The 24,885-nt window shown below is 31.1% G+C and overlaps 1 protein-coding gene across 1 annotated transcript in view; it reads right to left on the reverse strand.

The window, feature by feature from the left end:
- Nucleotides 1-20,469, reverse strand: part of LOC111625234 (stearoyl-CoA desaturase 5-like) — a 34,012-nt gene extending 13,543 nt beyond the window's left edge. The window contains exons 1-5 of the mRNA XM_023368325.1: nt 20,417-20,469; nt 19,743-19,896; nt 4,401-4,536; nt 1,406-1,569; nt 1,206-1,336 (exon numbers count right to left, since the gene is read on the reverse strand). Coding sequence (XP_023224093.1) covers nt 1,206-1,336; nt 1,406-1,569; nt 4,401-4,498 — 393 coding nt within the window. The 5' untranslated portion in view covers nt 4,499-4,536; nt 19,743-19,896; nt 20,417-20,469. The remainder of the gene's footprint in view (nt 1-1,205; nt 1,337-1,405; nt 1,570-4,400; nt 4,537-19,742; nt 19,897-20,416) is intronic.
- Nucleotides 20,470-24,885: the final 4,416 nt, after the last annotated feature.

Consider the following 24,885-nt stretch of genomic DNA (forward strand, 5'->3'; position numbering starts at 1 on the left):
ACGCCTCCCCCTGGTGACGATATCTTACAATTTTAAATATCTTACAAATTGTAAGATATCGAAGTAGTAAGCGCTGGAAAATGTAGATTTTTGAACGCCTCCCCCTGGTGACGATATCTTACAATTTTAAATATCTTACAAATTGTAAGATATCGAAGTAGTAAGCGCTGGAAAATGTAGATTTTTGAACGCCTCCCCCTGGTGACGATATCTTACAATTTTAAATATCTTACAAATTGTAAGATATCGAAGTAGTAAGCGCTGGAAAATGTAGATTTTTGAACGCCTCCCCCTGGTGACGATATCTTACAATTTTAAATATCTTACAAATTGTAAGATATCGAAGTAGTAAGCGCTGGAAAATGTAGATTTTTGAACGCCTCCCCCTGGTGACGATATCTTACAATTTTAAATATCTTACAAATTGTAAGATATCGAAGTAGTAAGCGCTGGAAAATGTAGATTTTTGAACGCCTCCCCCTGGTGACGATATCTTACAATTTTAAATATCTTACAAATTGTAAGATATCGAAGTAGTAAGCGCTGGAAAATGTAGATTTTTGAACGCCTCCCCCTGGTGACGATATCTTACAATTTTAAATATCTTACAAATTGTAAGATATCGAAGTAGTAAGCGCTGGAAAATGTAGATTTTTGAACGCCTCCCCCTGGTGACGATATCTTACAATTTTAAATATCTTACAAATTGTAAGATATCGAAGTAGTAAGCGCTGGAAAATGTAGATTTTTGAACGCCTCCCCCTGGTGACGATATCTTACAATTTTAAATATCTTACAAATTGTAAGATATCGAAGTAGTAAGCGCTGGAAAATGTAGATTTTTGAACGCCTCCCCCTGGTGACGATATCTTACAATTTTAAATATCTTACAAATTGTAAGATATCGAAGTAGTAAGCGCTGGAAAATNAAGACTATTGTATCGTTAAAAATTTTTTTATTTTGTACAAACAAAATAAATATTTTGAAAAATATAAAAACAATAAAAAATTATACTTCAGAAGTTAATTTAGTATCAAAAACGTAAAATATTTGAGTAGGCCAAGACATAGCCAAAGATTGCAGCGCCACAGCACTGGCGAAAATTTAAATTTGCCGACTGGAATTCTTTCGGATGATTGACTTTCGGATAATCGACTCTCTACTGTATATAGAATGAAACTCTCTCTCTCTGTTGAAAGCTTACCTGTACGGCCATACAGTTAAATATACACAGCAAGATTCGAAGTGGTAAAGTAGCTTTGTATGATCTATGGCACCATAGTCTGTGAGCACCGGCTGTGATTCCTAAACCCGCAATCATTCCATAAAGAACGGCTAAGGATAAATTATTGAATAAATAAATTAAATCATTCAATATAATTTAAATAATGAAATAAATCTTACCAAAAATGATAGTCTTCCACTGACTTCGAAACAATGTTAAGTATAGCGAATAAAGCGAAGCCACGTGTAAAAATGTCAGAAGTATCACGTTTTTCCATACCAATTCTTTATGAGGCTCGATTTTAACTTGATTTGCACTCATTTCAGCAGTCATGATGCGATCTCTGGATGAAAAAATTTATTAAAATAATAATTTTATCTTTCTCAGAACAGTTACTATTATTTTTAAATTAATAAATATTGAACATTGAACACACGATTTTTCACATATCCTGCTTAGATGAATAGAAGCAAGGTGGTGGAGAGGGGAGAGCTGGAAACTTTTCCCTGAATTAGGAGAAAAATTAGGGGCTTCGTCGTGGTTCCCATACGTTTAAATTAATATTATTTTTACTAACAAAAAAATAAAACATTTTACGGATCATTTATTCAATAATATGTGAAAAGAGGCCGGCTCTACCCACGGGCCCGATACAAGATCTCGACAGCCTTGAATAGAAGTTATATAATATTACATTTATATTTGTTTATAATCATTACTTCTACTATCATTATCATGAAATGGCGACGTTAATTTTACGTATAAATCTAATAATATATCTCCTCCATATTTCGAAACCGTGTTGTATCTTTATATCTGTTTAAAAAACTGCAATAACAAAACTGCAAACTCAACAAAAGCTGGAATAAATGAATGAGTCATGCCATGTGTTGATTACTGTGCTACATTGCAGTTTTTAAACAAATATATCTCCTATTATATTTTTATAAGAATATACACTTCCTCGACATAGTGACCTTAAACTTCATTACAACGAGGGTGTTTGATAAGTTTGCCGTTGACAACTGTAAAAAAGAGGAAATGGAATAACCTTTCACATGTGTTTTGTTGGTTGTCGTCTATTGTTTAAATCCATAAAGGAGGTCAATTGAAGTCAAGGTACGCTGACCTCAGAGAGCAACTCATTTAAGGATTTATTTACAAAGTTGAAAAAACCAGACATTTCAAGGATTTTTTTGTTTGTAGTTTCGAAGTTACTCGATTCATTTGTGTAAAAGGTTATTATGCTGATGACTTTAATTATAACATAAGATTATGGAAAATATAAAATTATGTCTATAATTATTCAAAAAATATTTTCATTTTCCAAAATAACTTTCTCAAAATAAGCTTCCTTGTAGATCGTATAAAAAAGATTTTAGTATGGGACTTTGTCGGTCCTGAATGTCTACATTCATTAAAAAAATAATAAAATTATACAATTAATTCTGGTTTAAACATAAAAAAATATAATTTAGCAGCACGATATAACAATTATAATAATAAAATTAATATATTTTTGAAGTACAGAATGAAATTAAATATATATATCACCTTATCTTGTAATTAATTCTATTGTCAGGACATTCATACCGTTATGTCACATAATAAGAAAGTTCATTAACATTACTTTAGGTGTCAATTTATATTTCGTAACCCAGTTAAAGTTTCTATAATATTCATTTACTAATTATTTTCTTCACAATATGTAATGCTAACTTAAGCTAAACAAACTGAAACTTAGGGACTCGTATTATAAATCTGAAGCTTGGGAAGGATGGAGCCCCAAGCTTCAGATTTATAAATCTGAAGCATGGGGCTCCATCCTTCACTTGGGCCTGGTCGAATCCACAGTGGGCTTACTAAAAAGGTCCTCTTAGTGTCCACAGGGCAAAAAGATTTTTCAAAATGTTTTTGGCTTAGACCCTTGCATTTTTGCATACTTTGGTGGGGGAAGGGCCTATTATGTTATTATAACTTCCGTAAAAAATTGATAAGTCCAGTTCAGATTATAATATTTTACAAATTATAAATAAATGATCGCAAATAATGCGATTAAAGAAGCTGTAACTGTCCCTTTGAAGGAGGAGTGCAGAAAGTGCCTAAGAGATGTCTGGTGTATAAATAAGATATAATCTACCTGCAAAAACAATTCAAAGTAAGAAAGGCTTTATTAATTAACTAGCAGGTAGGCCCGGCGTTGCTCGGGCAAAAGTAACGATAGTGAAGATTAAGATTATTACGTTATAGTCAACCTTACCCGTTTTCACAAAATGCAAGAATTGGGTCTTCCTGTTTCCGGACTAATTAGAGAATTTTTAGATGGGTCTAAAAATATGTTCGATTTCCCGCAAAAACGAAAAAAACTGCATCTGCGTCTTGTACGTCGCTTTCTCTTAACAATTCCATTGTTACGTAACACTTCCATTGTTAACACTTACATTGTTACCTAAGGCCCGAAACGCGTCTCGACAAATAAAGTTCTGAAATAAAAAGTTGATGATAAAAATTGCCAAATGTCTATGAATTCACCTAGTCGTGAAATTGAACCAAAGAAGAAAAAGAAAACACGGTTTCGATACATACAACAACGAAAATAAATTATTAACGCTTAAAGAGAAAAAAGAAGTCGGATAAATTGGAACAGGAAAAATAGGAAAATCCTTGGCCAAATTTGCAAAATTGTTTTGGTAGTTTGTCCGTCTGATAAAAAGAAAATTATTATGTTTTTACTTTTCATTAAAATCTTCTATAAAAATTGTTCTGGTGTTATTTAATTTATACTCCTGTTTAACAACATTAAGTTAGAACATTCAAAAACTTTACTTAAAATACATTTTAATAAATTATAACTCGAAAAAAAGATGCATATTATAATTATAATGCATTGATAATATATATAATCTGCTAGTCAGTGGTTTGATTGGATAACACTACTGAACACTAGTCACGGGTTCGCGTCCTCAACAGGCTGGTCACATGGCGTTTTCCGGGTTTTCTTCATGTTAGTAACACATAAATAGGGGCCAGTTTCACATAAAAGTCCTCCCGGGAGGCATTCCCCCTGGCAGATCGCCCACGTTGCATAATTAAATAACCAAATGTTGCCATAACCAAATAAACCACTAAGCGCGTTGTCATAACCAAAATTATACTTAAATGAGGGTCACTTACCCATAGAAAGTCCTTTTTCGGCAAATCGCCCAAGTATTGCGTTGCCTTATTTTATTAATCCAATCCAATGACACTTTAAAAAAACTCCAACTTTCCATGATAAAAGAAATACAGTAAAACAAGTGACGCTGCCAAACTGAAAGGATATGTTAACGTTAATATTTCGACTTTAAATAATGTAAATATTTAACCAAATATATCTAAACTTGTAAAATGTTTAAATTTATAAATTAGATATATAACAAGGAAATTAATTACTCTGTTTGAATGAAGAAACATTTTATGTTTAATTAAACGCTGAATTGAATAAATAACTACGTTCTGAATTTACAATATTAAATATATAACATACAGTATAACACACCGTTTTGCTGTATGCCTTTTTCCATTTTTGAAATTATGCATATTTGACATAAAATTTCGTTTGTCTCATAGGAGTGTCATTTGATTTTTATGTGTTTCTTCCTTATGTCACTAATAATGTATTACAAATTAACACACATCTACTAACACACAACTACACAACTCACGAGCAGTTTGATCTAAACCAAACTGACACAGGTTCGTAAAATAATTAAGAGTAAAGTTATATTATAATTTGTTTGGATGTGGCAAAACATTTGTGTACATTACACATTTAACATTAAACAATAGATTATTAAATGAGGATACATCTATTTATAATGATTTTATTACAGGAACTGTACTTACTCCTGTATTTATAAAAGTTTCCATTACATTTTTAATGAAATGAACGATTGTAAAAATATCTCTTATTCTCATTTAAATTCTTTAGGACTTCCTCGACAATTGAGAATTTTCACGTGTGCAAATTATGGTAAAGAGCAACCCAATGCATGCTTATACTATAATGTATACTATTGAGAAATCGTCACAATACCGAGCTGCAATTTTTAATCATATTTTAATTTTAAAAAAAATCACGTGACATCCGGTCTAGATCGAAAAGTTAATATTTAGTTAATCAGGCCTTTGGCCCCTAAGCTTTTCATCTACGTAACACCGTTCTCAAGATTAACGAAGGACAGACGGACGGATGACAGTGGGAATGTATAGTTCTGTAATCTGAGAATTGCAGTCCAATAAATAAACTGTAAAACTATTTAAAATAAATAATATTCGTATATTTAAAATTAATCGTTCCTAGTAATAACAAGCAAAAAATATTCATATACTGTATTTCTTACATTAAAAAATCATATACACTGTCGCTTAGAAACGGTGCCCAAGGGCCATCATATTGGGGCTTTGCTCCCTTGAAACCATAGGGTTACCCAATTTATGTTTAATAAAATTTATCAAACATATTTTTGATTGTTTACAGTTTATAATAATTTTATTACTTGTTGCTCTATTCAATTTTGCATATTTTCGAGGTATCGAATGTTAAGAGACCCTGGCCCAGGCCCGGTAGGCCACACCTAAAGACGGGCCTGCCCATGAAGGAAAGTGTCGTGAGGCGCTAAGCTGGATATAAAATATGTACTTCATAAATAACTTGTATCTTATATTTTGTTAGAAAGTAAGCTAAAAAATTTATAAATTTCATTTATATATCTACTCTATATATAAAATTCTTAGCTTAAAGTCACGAAATTTTTATTGTGAGTAGTCTATATTGGGAATAAGGAGGCGAAGCTCCTCTATTGCACAGTTATACTGTATCAATAAGTATACATGATTAATTATAAATTAAAGCACTATATGTCATCAAACATACAATAAAAACACTGTATATTACTTGTTAATTAGTACAATTAGTAATAATTAATTAATTAAAGACTATGTTTTGAAGAAATTATTCACGTAACGGACTTTACATAAACAATAAAATCTGTCCAAAACTGAGTTCCGAAGAATTCTTCCCGTTAAGGCAGGTTTCCGTTTTGGACAGGTTTTACTGTATATACAGTACATATATCCTGCAGTTCAGTACAGCATAATGTGTATGTACTCTACTGTATATAACATACCCTTAAAGTTTACAATAAATGAATGTTTGTTTCTTCTGCATAATTACAAATTTATCTTTGATTTTCCTTAAATTATAATAGTTCAATTTGCATATTTTATGACGATTCTTTTTTACATTTATTACGCTCGGCTGTTTCCTTTAAACGTTTCAATTGTCTTCTATCCGAATGTGTTAACTATAATAATAGGAAAAGAAATTTATATTTTATTGTTGCAAGGGTGTTATTTTAATGATCATAAACATGTTACTACAGTAGTGTATTAAAGGATGTATTTGTTTACTATGATTAAGCGGAGAACACTTTACATTTTAAATTAATTATTTCCTTTATTAACACCCAAACCGATCTGCACAAATTTTTTACTCTCAAAAAATAAGGATACTCTCAAAAATTGTATAACCTGGATATCCTAATCTTCCCCTTGATTTTATCGTATTCTTTAAAGATAAATTTATCTTAAGATAAATTATCATATAAAAACTCGAAAACTAGTCTACATCTAATGCATTCTTGTCGGTTCACTGCAATTTACTTATTGATATTTTTAGAATAAACTAAAATATTTTACAAATCTTTGACAATAAATTACATCTAGAACGAAGCAAAAATAAATTTCGAATTCTAAAATTATCTAAACATTGAAAAATAATAATATAAATCAAAATTTATATTCAATAATTTCAATGTGACACGATGATTGATGGATAAATATTCCAGAAAGAACATTCGTGGATATACAACGAGGGTCTATGACCTAATATATATTGTAATAATTAATTATAGTTACTATTCTTTAAATAAAATTTCGCTTAATTGATGGTATTTTTATTTTAAAAATGCAATATTAAATCGTTAAATATAAAAGATAATTTTTTTATTTGAGAAAAGAATAAACCGGAACGTGAAGATAAGGTTGTTCCTCTTCTTAATTTATTCTTTCATACAAGAAGTGGTACCAAAACAAAAATATTATTTTTATTAAAATTTTAGATATTTGACATTGATAATGTATTTCTACAGGCTAAAACACATTAACTCTGACTAGAAATCGACCCAATTAGACGTCTCTAATGATAAGTTATCCAATTTTTGAATACATTTAAACAAAAATTACTATCAAATACATTAACTACGAGGTAAAATAGGGTAAAAAAAGACTTAACAATGGTAAAATTATGACTATAAAACAATTTTCCATACTTGTTAAAACTCTCTTCGTCCAGTAGGCACGATAAAGCGAGTCACCCACGATAAGTATGGAAAAGTGTACCTTTAGTATGGAAAAAAGATTCTGTAGGGCCTACAGGGCCTTTTTCCATGCCTATCGTGGGTGACACGCCACGCGGGTCTTTAACGGATAAGTGCCAAATATTTTTAGATAGGTTTTAAAAGATTGTGCATAAGTTATATATTTATGGTTAAGAGGTGGGGAACAGTCACCTCTTTGCTCACACTAAATGTATCTCTGCTAATATAAACACTCCATTATCAATAAGCGTACGAATGTACTGTACAATTAAATATTATTTAAATAAATAAAAGTTTGCTTTAAGTGTAAGCGTTTTACAATACAAATATATATATATAAATNGGTTCCTGCACCTATAAATTAATGTAATTTTTACTAACAAAAAAATACAATTTTTAAGAGTAATTTTTATTTAATTTGCTCAAAAAATATCAAAAGGGACTCTGTAACCAGGACCCCATACAAGTTCTGGACGGCCTGTTCGGCAGCCTTTCTTTAATTCCTCTACATATCTCTTTTATAATGTTATTGCTGCATATATAGGCCTATATATATATATATATACATGCTTAAGACTATACAATTTCTATTCGGTAACTCACCTTACAGTTTGGAAGTGGAAGATAAATATTTGATAGAAGAGTGTGAATAGTTAAATAAGGAAAACGTAGAAATAAAAACAAACTAATGCCTTTTATCCAGAAAACTTTTGTAAATTGTTCGACACTGTGTCGTACTGATCCAAAGAGGGTCACGTACAGATGTATAGTGATGACTGGATAGAAGGTCACCAGTGACGTAGTGATGAGGATTGGGAATTTTGTGAAGTTATATAGCACAGTCCGTTTCTTGATATTATTAAAAAAAAAAAAAATGCTAATTCTAAGGTTATATTATCTATTGATGATAGTTTTAAAAACTTAATCTTTAACTATCATTAACATACTTATTGTTTTTATTATTTAAAAGTAAGAAAAGAAATGTTGGGGGAAAATATCATCTACATAATAGAGCTTTATAGAAGGTCAGATGGCTCAGGAAGTTAAAACGTCAGCCTATCGCTCTGGGGGCCCATCATTGGCCAAATGGATAAAAACCACTGAATTGGTAGTGGTCACGGGTTTTTGCTCGGCTAATGGATTGACTACGTTGAGTTTTAAACAGCGTATATTTCTCACCCCGAAAAGAACAGTGATATAACTCGTAAATGAATGATTTTATTGCCTTTTTTAATATAAACAAACAGGGCCTTATAGCAAAATTGCGCACAGGAACGTAATCCGCTACTTAACTTACCTACTTTTTTATTCAGTTTGTACTAAGTACAATGCCAGCACCGCTGGATTTAAAATACAGTAGAGAGGTTGCGGCGCAAGTTCAAACGTTACTTGTACACGGCAAGCAGAAGTACACGGTTTACGTTTTAACTACAAGAAAAAATCGTTGCGGCACACGTTCACAACATCGCGTGACTCAGTGAACGTCGTGCATTGACTCACGGGAAATTTGTTGAAAAAAATGGCGGATACATTTAATATCGAGGGTTACCAGCAAAGGTAAATAAACAAATTAAACTATTTTGACAAACAACTTAACAAATTAAATTAAACTAACAATTAAACTACAAATTAAACTAAACAAATTAAACTAAAGTATTTATAAGATGTTTAATAACACTAAATAATTATCTTTAATTAGCGTGGTGTCTCCTACCGTACGATAGGACCACCTCATACTTTTGTCGAGGGAAGTAGTGGCTTATGTAAATTCGAAAGCAGCTCGGAAAATTAATTTTTAGTAAATTTACAAGCGTATTACGCTGTTGATAGTAGATGATGTCGTGGAAGAGCAAACCTACCTTAAGATAAGCTATTATGAAGGAAATATATGTAAATTCTATAGGCACTTTGCATCACTTGCAAAAAAATAATTGAATAATTAAATAATTTCTGGATTAAAATCGTCCGTTTCCTTACAATATTATTCATAACTGCTTAAATAATCATTATTTTAATAAAATAAGTCACAATTTTAACCCCAAACACAAAAAAAAATGAAGAAGTTTAAGCCGATCGTCTACTCGCCATGCTAGACGTAGCGAATGCCATTATCGACTGTCTAGAATTGCCAGATGGCGGCGCTCGACGGTCTGCCGTTTACCTTTTGGGCTGAATACGACGGCCGCAATCTCTCTACTATTAGCAATATTATGTTTACATATTATTTACAGTTATATATCAACCTGTATATCAAAAATTGTAAGAAAGAATCGACATTAAGAAAAATAAAACTAATCAATAAAACTAGGCAACAGATTGACAGAAACGTTTTGATAACGATTGCTCTATAAGCAATCGTTATCAAAACGTTTCAAATTATACACACACTAAAAACAGCAAGAACCTGTTTTAAAATCTAAATATTCGATCTGTTTAATAGATCGTCAATAGGATATACTGTATGAAATTCATCTAAACTACCAAGGCAGTTCAGATTGAAAAAAAGTAGTCGTCAATAATAAGTATTTAAGAAATAAAAACAAAAAAGTAGTGAAGATTATACTGATTGGTAATGTAACTAGTAAAGATATATGCTTAAATTTTTGACAGTTACAGTTTTTAATTAGTCCAGATGATGATAAAAAGTGAGATATAATCTTACAGGTTAGATAACATAGATAGTTATATTATAGACAGTATTTTATAGATGCCTGATGATTAAAACTGGTAATTTTTATGTAACATTGATAAATGATCAGGATTTATAAATATATAGTTAATTAAAGTTCACAGAAACACTCCACAATAAAAAAAAAATGTTTCATAATTGTCCTTTTTTGGGCTGAATACGACGGCCGCAACCTCTCTAGTATATTACATTGTAGAATGGTTAATTTACCTTAAAGTAACAAAGTTAAGAAATTATAAATGGTTGAACATAGGTAACATGCCAATAATCGCGACTATGACTATTATTTACAACAGAAGTTATAAAGAATAACAATACTAGAATATACATAATACATTAAGTGCTATAATGCTGAATAGGAACATAAATATACAATTAGAAGCAATGTGTGTAGACATAATCCGCTACTGTGTCAAGAAATTTTTCATGCTCCTTAAGTACCGGATATGTGGGGCCCTGCCCCACGCCACTCGATCCTCTCCATTGTGGGCCTGGCCGAACCCACCACGTTGGGCACGTGTCCATATGACGGAAAGAGCCAAAAAAAGTATAGCTTTACTAAGAATATTTCTGAAATTTAATTTATAAGTTTGCTATACTTTAACATTGATCTGAATTGTGGATTTTGACACACACACACACACATATATATATATATATTTTTAATGAATAGGTGAATAAATTACTATCTTAAATTTATATTTAAAGAATATTTTAGAATAAAAGTAACTTATTTTTAGATAGAAAAGATTTAGGCTACATATTGTGTATAAACAGTAAATCTTCATTCTAAAAATAGAATTATAGCACCGTTATTTTGTCATAAAATTAATCTGTTGCAATTTATTAAAACTTGTCTCCAAGTAAATGTTTACCGCTCTGTTGAATTTTATATTTTTAGTTTAAATGATGTAATGGAATTTATCATAATACGTGCACAACAGAGGATGAGTGGATAAAACTACTGTAGTTGGTAGTTGGTCGCGGGTTCACACCTGACCAACGGGCTGGCCACGACAACTTTTCTGGGTTTTCTTCATGTGCCTAATACCCAAATAGGTGTCAATTTCCCTTAGAAAGTCCTCCCGGATGTACAGTACCCTGAACGCCTAAATAGAGGTCAATTTCTCACAGAATGATTTGGTTTATTTGGTTAAGGCAACGCGACAAGTGGGCGATCAGCGGAGGCGGATGCCTCCCGGATGGACTCTCTACGGGAAACTAGCCCGTATTCGGTTGTTACAAACGTGAAGAAAATCCGGCAAACTCCACCTCGCTAGCCTTTTGGCCAGACGCGAACCCACGACCAGTGTTCAGTGGTTTAAAAGGAAAAAATCAATTCTTTGTGATCTAAAGATAAATAACATGCAACTTTACTCTATAAAAATGTTCCCAGTGTTTTCAAATTATAATAAACAATTTATTTGGACATTACTGTTTCATATTAATGAAAATTTTACTCATTAGCATTTACATTTTTTTAAAAAAATAAAAATTCATCCCTATCCTCAAAATTAAGCTTCTTGGCATTTTATAATAATTAATAATATAAAAAGTTTTAAAATAAAATATCATAACAGACGGCGCCAAACACAGTTTTAAAATTTGGCAGGTAAAGTAACGCAACTCGTGGCTGGACTTTTTTTCGAGTTTCTGAGAAAATCTCCGAGAATCGTGAATTTGCTCTATCTTTTAGTGCAGATTACGGTGATGGATGATACAGTAGAGCTTTCAAAAGCTTTCCGCTGTTCTCCGGTTTTACTATATTATAGGTTGCTAGATCATTCTACGAGAAGTTATTGGTCTGTAGATTATATCTATTTTATGTTTGTAGATATTCAACAATGACCAACAAACAGTTAAAAAAACAATATATCTTGGTTAACTGAATATTGGGCATTGTGTATTATTTTCCAGCTTTCAGAAACTTCAACCTTTATATTAAAGTATTTATTCGCATAATAAATGACCTATCTATCCGTTTTTACAAGCAATTATCAATAATATTGGCATAAACAATTAAATATATAAAATTTCAGATTAATGCACAATATCAATATCAGTGGCTTGAGTAGATAACACCACTGAACTCTTGTAGTTGGTCGCGGGTTCGGACCTCACTAACGGACTAACGACGTGGAGATTTCCAGGTTTTCTTCACATTTGTAACACTTAAATAGGGGGCCACCTTCTTATAGAAAGTCTGTTATATGAGGCCACTTTCCCATAGAATGACCTCTCGCAGGGACCACCTTACAGTAGAAAGTCTTCATATTTCATGTAAATTCGGTTCTCGTAGGTATATTAAAGGATTTAATGCTGTTTGATTGTGAATTTTCCTCTATCAATAAGTTTACAAAAATTAGGACAGTCGTATGCCTGAAGGGATAATGACGCCAGGCTAATCTTTTGAGAATCCAAGTTCGAATCCGGTTTGGATCCCCACATTTTCGAATGATCCGGATATTTGGCCCATCTTTAATCAAGACTGTGCATCTGGGATTTAGTGAGTTTAACCTTTTCTACTTTGAAAGAATTAAAAACTTTAGGATAGTCGTATATTTTCTTTACACGAATCGTATAAAGACGTTATATAAATGATCTTACAGCGTACTAGCGAGGCTCACCTCTAGGAATTTTTGTTAAGTAGGCTAATGAATGGTATAAAGATAACAAAATGATTGAATTTTCTTGGTCTGTCATTCATAATTGCATTTATAACTTGAAACTTCCAGCCGGAGTACGATTAATTATTCTTAGTTAAAGCCATGTTTAAACGGTGAAAAATACTTATTCTAACCTTTTAATAATTATAATTATAATAAAAATAAATAAAACTATTCGAAAATAGATTTTGTTTTTAATTTTTCATAATTTTTATGCATAAATTTATCAATGTTGACAAGTTTTTGTGTCAATTTTTATCGACTTAGCCTTGATAAATAATCAATGTTAACTTGTTACTAAGAAGTTGTTTGAACTTAAGATGTAGGGGAGACCGGGGCAACTTCGGCATGCGGGGCAAGTTTGTCAAGCTCTTTTTTTTAAAAACAAATTAAAAGGAGACTTTGGTTATGATAGTTATATTATAGACAGTATTTTATAGATGCCTGATGATTAAAACTGGTAATTTTTATGTAACATTGATAAATGATCAGGATCTATAAATATATAGTTAATTAAAGTTCACAGAAACACTCCACAATAAAAAAAAAATGTTTCATAATTGTCCTTTTTTGGGCTGAATACGACGGCCGCAACCTCTCTAGTATATTACATTGTAGAATGGTTAATTTACCTTAAAGTAACAAAGTTAAGAAATTATAAATGGTTGAACATAGGTAACATGCCAATAATCGCGACTATGACTATTATTTACAACAGAAGTTATAAAGAATAACAATACTAGAATATACATAATACATTAAGTGCTATAATGCTGAATAGGAACATAAATATACAATTAGAAGCAATGTGTGTAGACATAATCCGCTACTGTGTCAAGAAATTTTTCATGCTCCTTAAGTACCGGATATGTGGGGCCCTGCCCCACGCCACTCGATCCTCTCCATTGTGGGCCTGGCCGAACCCACCACGTTGGGCACGTGTCCATATGACGGAAAGAGCCAAAAAAAGTATAGCTTTACTAAGAATATTTCTGAAATTTAATTTATAAGTTTGCTATACTTTAACATTGATCTGAATTGTGGATTTTGACACACACACACACACATATATATATATATATTTTTAATGAATAGGTGAATAAATTACTATCTTAAATTTATATTTAAAGAATATTTTAGAATAAAAGTAACTTATTTTTAGATAGNTCAGTTTACAGCAGTATTTATTACACAAAATTTAAGTAAAGCTTAACATGCCGATCTTGCCCCGATCTCCCCTAAATCGATTTATAATGAATTCATAAAAGACATTTTTTTTTTATTGAGAATTAAATAAATAATATAAGAATATTTGGAGTAAACATAAATATCAATTGTTGACAGCATTGTCACTTCTTTTCTTAAAAGAATTTATAATAATTATATAAAAATGATTGTCCCAATGGTGTATTCCGAATAGATTTCTGTTTTAACAAGTTGGAGTTTCTTGAGAAAGTTTGGAGTAGTATTGCATGTTATTCACAACCGTATTCTATTGTTAAAGATAAGGAATTTATGCAATTTATACACGAATTAGAACCAAGATATGAACTACTCTCACCAAAATATATCGGCAACACACTTGTACCCAACTTATACAAAGAGTGTAAAGAAAAAGTGAAAATTATGATCAATACAGTGAAACATGTATCCATAACTACCGATATGTGAACTTCTGTAAATAATCAGTCATATTTAATTGTAACGTGCCATTTTATTTTTAATGATATATTTACATCGTGTGTACTTGAAACGCTGGTAGTGGCTACCGCTCTTACATCAGAAAATATAGCAAATTTGTTGAAAGAAGATTTTTTAAAATGGTCACTAGAAGATAAAATCGTATGCGTAACTACCGGTAATGCAGTCAACTTTTTAGGTGCATGGCATATTAAAAATCATGAATCTACTTTGTTTTGCCCACAGCTTAAACCTCGCTGTTCGGGATGCTCTAATAGGAGATAAGAATAAAGAAAAAATGTAAGGAAATTGTAACACACTTTAAAACCTCAACCAAAGCTTCTGATAAACTCCAAGATATCCAAACCAAACAAGGAAAAACGCCTAAAGGAGTAACTCAGGAAATAGTAACTCGTTGGAATAGTTATCTAAACATGATATGAAGATTATCATATGTAGATATTAAAAGAATTAAAAGATGATGTAGGAGTCGCCCTTATTTCACTACCAAAATCTCTTTTGCCACTGACAGCTGAAGAAATTGTAATTTTACAAGAAAGTTGTAATTGTTTGGAACCTTTTGAACCAGCAACTAACACGTAACAGCTTCTTGGGTGATACGTACAGTACGTTAAAATATCTTCAGTCGTTACAATTGTTCATGGACTTTACGTCAAGCTAAAGACACTAGAAAATTCTGTTATTACAGAATGTAGTAAAAAGTTATTGCAATTATTAAAAGAAGAAGTAATCAAAAGATTAAATGGTTACGAAACACAAACTGTATGTGGCATTTAACGATTTTAGATCCTAGATTCAAAAGTCCTGCTTTTCGATTCAAGGAGAACCACATAAATTTTTCAAAAGCAATAACAAATGATAATAAATTCAACTTCAATGAATGTCGAACCATCTGGACTTGAAAATGAACAAGAGAATAAAGAAATAAGTCTAAATTAGGGGTCCCCAAACTTTTTATCTCGTCGACCCCTTTATAGAATATTTGCCTTCTTATCAACCCCCAGATTACGTATTTAACAAAAACATTAAATCATTTTTGCATTTCTGATGTTAAACGATAAGGAGACCTGTATAACAACTCAACAAAAGAATTTATAGTTCCTATATCTTACAAAATCCACCCAATAACATTAATAGAAAAAGGAGATATTTTCCACTGATTTATAATCTTAAAAATAATAGCAAAATTATGGATAGATGGAAATTTGCCTATAGTTCGTAAACCGAACGTGTCATAATACGTAAAACACACAATTATCTTTAAAAACATAACCTAAGTTATATTGGATGAAAAAACCTCTTACTGTCATTTGGCGACTACTACTGAATGCCTTAAAAATATGTTAACATGCCTTTTTATTAAAATAGTTGATATTAGTGGGATGGATGTGTCTGAAGAGAAGCAGCAAGATTATTGATATGCAGTTGAAAATTGGTAAGTTTTCAACCGAAGCAAATCACCACGGTTTACCAAGTTCAATCTGTTCCTTTGTTTTGTCAAAATTGCGTTCGCGTGGCTAAAACCAGCTTCAGCCATGTATGAAGTTGGGAATGCAAGTAATAAAGGTTCGGCTTCTGCTTTGAGCTTAAGATATTTAGTGGCAATATTGTTATTGCTCCAAAATTCGCTGAGGTTTTTATTTTTAAACAACGCTATAGTTTCGAGATCTACACATATTTCACTCAGTTCATCTTCTAAGCCTGGTTCACTAACTTCATTATCTATTTTTACATCAAATGGATTAGCAAACCATTCGGGAACGTGCATATTCTCCAAGTCTTCGAAACGTGCGAGTCTTTAATTTATCAATATGTTTAATATATATCTCCAAATTACGGTCGGAAATTTTTTCATTTTCTTTCTTTCTTTCGTCTCCTCTCCGGTTCATATGGAGATTATATATTTCATTTTCTTTTAGTACTCGCAAGTTTGAAAAATATTTAAAATTGGATCCATTTTTACTTGACAGGAAATTATAATTGTTCGAGCTTGAACAATTGTAACGTTTTTTCCTCGCAAACGCTTATGTACTATATTAATGATTTTTGATTTATTACGATATTTTCTCTGTAAAGGACAAAATATTTACATTTAGATATAAAATACTAAGTGTGACAACCCTACTAGAGTGTAACAGTGCAACGTAAGTCTGTGTATAATGAACTACCAGCGTTCATAATATGTTTGTAACACTAGTACAGTTGCCAGATGCGCGAAAACAGAGTAACACATGCTTAAAGCGGCGTAGACTAAGGCAAAACTCAAGTTATAACTAGGGTAGTCAGTAATGTTGTTGATCATATCCGTATTTCGAATTTTTATTGGAATATTCTATTTGTTTTTCCTAGATAATTTAATTGATCCTTTTGGTATTAATCGACTCCCTTTCGATCCTCGTGTATTAATCGACTCCCTTTCAACCCTCCTGTATTAATCGACTCCCTTTCGACCCTCGTGTATTAATCGACTCCCTCGCGACCCTCGTGTATTAATCGACTCCCTCGCGACCCTCGTGTATTAATCGACTCCCTTTCGACCCTCGTGTATTAATCGACTCCCTCACGACCCTCGTGTATTAATCGACTCCCTCACGACCCTCGTGTATTAATCGACCCCTGGAGAACTCTTATCGACCCCAAAGCGTCTATATCGACCACTTTGAGGACTCCTAGTCTAAATAATGCACCCGATCGTTTTGATTTTTTAAAAAAGAGTAGACATTCACCAAACATAACTCAACAGCAGACGGAATTATTGCTTTCCGGCATTAGATATCGATAGTTTCTGACCATTAGTTTGGAGTTTAATCTAAAGGCAATGCAACTCAATGGTGATCTTTCAAGGACGGATGCCTTTCGTGAGGACTTTATGGAAAAATGCCTTTATTAGAGGCATTTTTCCACAGGCATTTTTCCACAGGCGAGGAAACCCAGAAAAACCTCACGTGGTAGCTTGTTGACTCACGACCAACTACTAGTGTTGTTCAGTGGCTTTATCCACTGGTGGACATCTTGTTCGTGATAATATATATATATATTTATACATTAGTTTAATTTTTTAGAGATGAATAATAGCTATATTAAATTAAATAATATGTATATAAAGAAATATTTTTATCTTTAAACTACTGAATTTTATCATATAAAATCTTCCAAAAAATAAATTTTTTTAAAACAGGATTTTATGTTCCTCTTTATTGATTTATCATTTTATTACTTAATTATGTTAATTCCTTAATTAATGTTACTTAATCTTCCTGCTGTATATAATTAAGAAACATAATTAAAAAAGCCTTCCTGGCCTTTTTCTAAATATACATTATGAGTTCTCCAAGGCCCTCAGTGGGATGGTACTGTGGAGACGTGCACGATCTGACAGATTAGGCCCACAAGTAGATGGGTTGTGGTGAAAAACAATATATACGGATCAAATAATTCATATAAACTTCTGAAATTTCACCCCTGAAATTTGGTTCCTCCCAGAGAAGTAAAAATCTTGGCCATCGCCATGGAAAAATTATAAATACTACTATCATTTAATTGCATAAATGAACATAAAAATACAACGCAAATTACAAATATAATTTATTTATACAATTAAATGTAATCCCACCGGCCATGGTTTTTTACTACTTTTTATCTAAAATGTATTATTGTGAAACTAGCAATAGCAACAAAAGACTATTTTTTTTACCATATTTGCACTTTAATTACTGCGGAAGCAGTAGCCTCTAAAGAAAGGTCGCCTTCGTACCTGCGATTTTTATCATTTTATTTTAATATTTATTTATATAATTAAATGTAATCCCGTCGGCCATGGTTTTTTACTACTTTTTATCTTAAATTTTATTGCGAAACTAGCAATAACAACAAAAGATTATTTATTTTTACCATATTTGCACCTTAATTAATGCGGAGACAGTAGCCTCTAAAGAAAGGTCGCCTTCGTACCTGCGATTTTTATCATTTTATTTTAATATTTATTTATATAATTAAATGTAATCCCGTCGGCCATGGTTTTTTACTACTTTTTATCTTAAATTTTATTGCGAAACTAGCAATAACAACAAAAGATTATTTATTTTTACCATATTTGCACCTTAATTAATGCGGAGACAGTAGCCTCTAAAGAAAGGTCGCCTTCGTACCTGCGATTTTTATCATTTTATTTTAATATTTATTTATATAATTAAATGTAATCCCGTCGGCCATGGTTTTTTTTACTACTTTTTAACTTAAAAACTACTATCATGTTTAAATTCCTAAATAAATTTAAATAATTTATTTCGGAAATTCTTCTAAATTACTAAATTCTAAATCCCGAGATCGAATCTAGGTATTTCTCATAGTTATGTCGGACCTCGTCTCTCACCAATAGTGGGCCTGGCCTTACCAATAACTGGTATGAGAAAAAAAGGCCCTCTTAGTGCCCAATGGGCGGAAAGAGTTAAAAGTGGGAGTTGGGAATAATACAAAGACTGGATTAGGGATAACAAAATCGTTTTTGTATGTTATTTTATTATTAAGGGTCACCTTAATTCTATTTTAATAACACTACTAAAGTAATAAGGGTGGAAGACACAACAATAAAATTAATTCAACCGATGATAAAAGGTTTATAAGTTGAGCAATTGTGCTATATCGAAGGACCTTCTTTATTTTTTATCATAACAATATAAGTTCTATTCCTAACAGAAGAGTATAGAGTATATTTAGAGGATAGGGTATAGCGGATATTTAAATGCGAACAATAAGTGGGAAACAATTATTATATGGTAAATTATAGACTTTGTTTAAATCAGTTATTAACAACGCTTGTTATTTTATCATAGTTATGGTAACAAATGTCAACCACATTAAGTAATGTAAGAGAATTATTCTCAATTATTAGTTAATCACCTCGTGACTTAGAAGATGACATGTACAAACTATTATGTATTGTTCACGCGCAATCTACCTTTAAGAGGTGGCCATGACAATTTTTTTTATGATGATAAAAAGATAATATGAAAAATTCAAGACAATTTTATCACGTGCTTACTTTGTGAGGTTTAGCAGTAAAGGTGAGGCTTGTTACCCCCTTAGTGGGCCTCAATTTTTGAATGGAATGGGACCACTTTTACGAAAATCGTTAACACACGTCCGATAATAATGCTTGACCTCTTTTCCTTTTTTGAAGATAAGCCACCGGGAGTCTAAAGAAGTGTGAATTAAATTTAACTTTATTTTCTAAATTAATCTATTTTTTGTTATTTTCCATTACCAATATTTATATATTATATTTTTTCGTAATTTTAGATAAAAAATACGAATTGTTTTAATGGTTTTTCTATTACGTTATTAGTTATTTAATTTTTATTTAATTTAAGTTATTCCTACAAAATTTTACTTTAATTTAAGTATTAAAATATAAAAATTACTAATAAACATTTTTAATTAAGACAAAAAAATTGCGCATAAAATTCAAATTTTATAACTTTTATTAAAGAAAATCAAGTTAAAATATTAAATATATCTAATAATTCCACATTTCAGTAATAAAGTATTAAATTATCCGCAATTTAATATTGAAAATTCAAACTTTATACTACAGAAATTATATTTAAAATTTATAAAATAATTATTTTAAAATGTACCAAATATTATTGAAATATTAAATTTTATTAATTTATATAAATTAAATTATAATAAAGAGTAATATAAGACACTACTGACCTCCTAAGTCTGTTAAAATGCTGCGAAAAACTGATTCATAAGCCCTATCCAATGAAAATAAATAGTTCCCCCTGGTGATAATGCGCAGAACTAAAATTTACCATTCTATGCTTTTTTAGTTGTCATTCTGGATTCTTATCGTCTTTAATAATTGAAAAAATATTTAAACTATAAATCACAATTTTCTAAAAATAAATAAATATTTTTATAGGACATCCTTTTCCATTATTAGTCAATAAGGGGATGTCCATTAATTATGCGTACAGTTTAGAGGAGGGTGGAGAGTCACAAAAAATACGTCACTGTACACAGTGGAGAAGGAGGTATTTTCTACGTGTATTTTTTAATGGTGTAAACATTTAGTCTCATAAGCCTACTTACTAGCAGTTAGAAAATGCAGCCTAACCTGCAATAACGGACACCTCCCAACAACGGTCACAGCTGTAAACAGAAACTTTTTGTGTTTTTAAATAAAAATGCATACAAAATAACCTCCATACAAAGTTTATTTTTTACGTTCCTGTCAGGTGGTCGTTGTTCAGAGGTTCGACTGTAGAACTTTTTTGAGTCATTTATTTAATGTTAGGAGAGTGTATTAATTGTTGTACGTGTAATTAACAGGTAGGCGTTTGTCAAAAGTACAGTATTATACCAGACAGGGAAGGAGGGATGAAAAATTATACACGTAAGTAATGGCCGGCCTTTTATGAATGAAAAACAAATATCCTATGCACAGGGCCGTGCGGTAGATTTTCTAAGTTTGATGCAAGTCTTCGAAATGCCGCCCCTTATATGTTTTTTTGCCGCCCCTTATATAAATTATTAGTCTTATATAGACTATAATTGTTATTATTTGGTGTATCTTACCAGGGCCGTGCGGTAGATTTTCTAAGTATGATGCAAGTCTGAAATTCTGCCCCTTAAATGGTTTTTATGCCGCCCCCTCACGGTGCCGCCTGATGCGGCCGCATCTCTACATCATAGCACGGCACAGCTCTGCCTATGCAAGTCAACGCCACTTCATAGTTTGTAAAGTAGTTATATTTGTTGACAAGGACATATTTTAATTTATAGCAGTAAAATTATTAAATTATTGCTGCAAAATTGCTTCATTGTTAATTGGTTGTGTGCATGTTTATATAAATTACGTAACGAATATCATAACCTGAATAGTTCACATAATGTATTTTAAATTATCATCATAATATTTTAAAAAATTAATTGTTTTTACACTTCCTGTTTAACAGTTCCTGTTTTTTGTTTTAACACTTCCTATTTAACAATTAATTTATCATTTTTAATAGAACATTTGTAGAGTTAGCAATAAAAATCAATACGACATTAACAATGAGGATCAGTAGAATCAATGAGGATCAAGTAGGACTTTAAACAATGATCAGTGGGATCTAACAAATGATGATCAGTAGGACCTTAACAATGAGGATCAATACGATATTAACAATGAGGATCAATACGATATTAACAATGAGGATCAGTGAGGCCTTAACAATGAGGATCAATCATTAAAGTTGGTAAAAAATAATCTAACTTATTTATAACAATTTTTTTCAATAATTTCAATGTTATTTAATACAGTTTAGTTATAAAATTTGTGAATTTCCTATTTAAAAAATTATATTAATATCTTTTTTTCTGGGAAGAAGAATTTAACTTTATCAAAAATAAATAATTCCCCTTATAATTTCCTTTATATATCCAATTTGTTGGCGATTAATTAAAATTTTATATTTATTATAAGGGTTTTTGAACTCTTAAGTAGGACAGATGCATGGATTTATAATTTATTTATATCTATATCTACTATAATTTAAATATATTGTAAGTGTACATCACATTCAGATTATGAAATTTTTGCGTATATCTCGTTCACTGACATTCTATTATTTTAATAAATTACAATTAAATTAAATTTATTAATTAAAATAAAGATATTTTTAAATTTTAATTACTATTTATTTATTTATTTATTGAATTTCTTTATTTTCGTAATTCGTTATTAATTGTTATTTTTCATTGTTTTAAATGAAGTTGTTTGAAGATTAAGGCCATTATCTTGATCTTGATATGTAATTTTAATAATTATTATTTAAATATTTACGTTATAATTTAAGCTGTGTTATTTTTTATGAATGAATTCATTTTTTAATAAATAAATAAATTCATCTAAGAAGAGCAAATAAATAGAGGAAAGGATATATTCGTTTAACTGCACCATATCGCGCTTAAGGATCAAATTTTCATGTTGTAATTGTTCAACCTGAACTTCAGGAAACTATTTTTCTTTTTCTTTTTAAGTGTTTTTCTCTTTACATATAGGAAAAAATCGAGTAAAAGAAGCATAAAATATTACACTAGAGGGGGGAAGGTGTATATTTTTCCCCGTGCCTAAAAAAATCTCAGTGATTTGGTTAGTGGTAAAAAAAACCCTATAAATTTAATTTAACGAACAAAAAAGAATTATAGGAATTTCATTTGTTTAAAAGACAAATAAGGCCCCATACCAAGCTTACGATGAACTTGCCTAGAGGTTCCGTAAGTCCTTAAATTCGCCACTCATTTTAAGTATAGTAGACGCCTACATTTATGATTCAGTGAAGTAATGAATTCTTGGAATCCGTCGTAAAACGAGCCGTCCTATTTCTTACGATTTCTGTGTCCTAAATTGAGATCAAGTTCCTGGAAATCATCGTTTTTCACTGTGTGGGGTAACCACACACAGATAGCTAACAAAATACGGCTGTCATAGTATTAAATTTAAATCAGTGGTAAAATGGGGGTTGCAAAGTAAGAAGTGGGATAGCTCATGTTTTGATAATTTACTAGCAATTCCGTCTTTTTATTTTTTATTTTTTTCTATCAAATTTAATATTATGATTTATCTAGCATCCTCCTTGATCGACATATTTCCTTTCTTTATAGTTTATTTTTTTCTTATAAAGAAAAACAAATGAAGTGTTATGTAAACGTTTCTAAATTAGCCAGTGGCAAAGTACTTAACCTTTATTGTTGTATTGCTTGAAAGCCTGTAACGTTGACATCATTTTTTATAGATTAAATTCTTAATTATTTGTTCGAATGAATGTTTCTTGTAAAGACAATGGCAGTTCGTTCAGGCTTCTCAGCGTATTACCGTATTTTTTCGTGAAATTTGTGTAATTTTAAGCTTAAAATGTAGATACCGGTATATAAGATGCATTTTTTTCATAAAAAACAGTCTTATACACCAGCAGCTTCGATATTTTGCATTGTAACTACGATAAAACAGCAGTTTATGTACATAAATTAGTAATTAAATCATAAATTTATAAATGCAAATTTTTCCTCTTGCTTTAAAATTTGAATTTAAATCGAAATTTATACAATTTTTACTGTAATTTCTTATAATGAAACGAATTACAAGGTATAATTAAAAACTATAATTATTTAGTTATGTAAGTTTCTCTATATTACGAAATTTTTGGAAATATCAAACGTAAACCGGGAAAACTCCATGCTTTTTAAGTAATTAGAAGAATTACAGAATTTAAAAAACACTCAACTGTGACGTATATAACAATTGTAAGTTATAAAATTTTCCTGTTGATAGTTAAACAAAATTAAATATTGCAAAATATACTTTTAACAGTAGAAAATTTGAAAGGATGATCGTAATCGAGTTTTAATATCGCCCATAGTAAATCTAACTAAACGAGATAAAGAGATTTATGGAACATCCTGTACGTTTCGCAATGTACAGGATGGTCCTTAAATCTGGAATCATGAGCATTTTACAGGTAAAATGATAAAGACCAAAATAGCATTAAGTAAGGGTTTCTGTTTGTTGGAATATGGCAACGCAACAAGTGGGCGAACTGCCGAGGGAGTGCCTCCCAGGAGGACTTTCTATGGGAAACTAGCCCCCATTTAGGTATTACAAACGTGAAAACAGCTGTTTCACCCACTCGGCCATTGGTGGGCCTTTAAGTGAGGTGGAATGAATTTGTGTTATTTTGGTAATAGGTAACTACAATCATCGGTGAAAGCTTGAAGCGTTTAACATCTGTATCGGACTTCACATAAAACGGTTTAGATGCAGCCTGTTTAAAGTAGAATGATAATCCAGGACTAAGCAACTTCTCAGAAAGATAGTTTCTTGTTGCTCTTTGAGCGATGTTAGCGCTAACCTAATTTACAGTAAAACATAAATAAATGTATAGTACAAGATAGCCCACAAAACAATCAAATCAGACGTGTAGACTGAGGCTGCACTTTATTAGGCTACTCTCTATTATATGGGTTGCAATTTAGGAAATTTAGTGTGTGTCTGTAATCACGTGCCATGTCCACACGTCTGATTTGTCCGATTTTATATGCTATCAGCTGTCTGTGTCCGGCATTGCTCAAGCTTTTGAGGGGTGGGGATTGGTGAGGTTGGATTGGAAGAGGGATATTAAAACAACGTTCTCAGT

This window comes from Centruroides sculpturatus, unplaced genomic scaffold (assembly GCF_000671375.1).
Source record: "Centruroides sculpturatus isolate CEXI.00-Female unplaced genomic scaffold, Cexi_2.0 scaffold317, whole genome shotgun sequence".
Taxonomy (NCBI): domain Eukaryota; kingdom Metazoa; phylum Arthropoda; class Arachnida; order Scorpiones; family Buthidae; genus Centruroides; species Centruroides sculpturatus.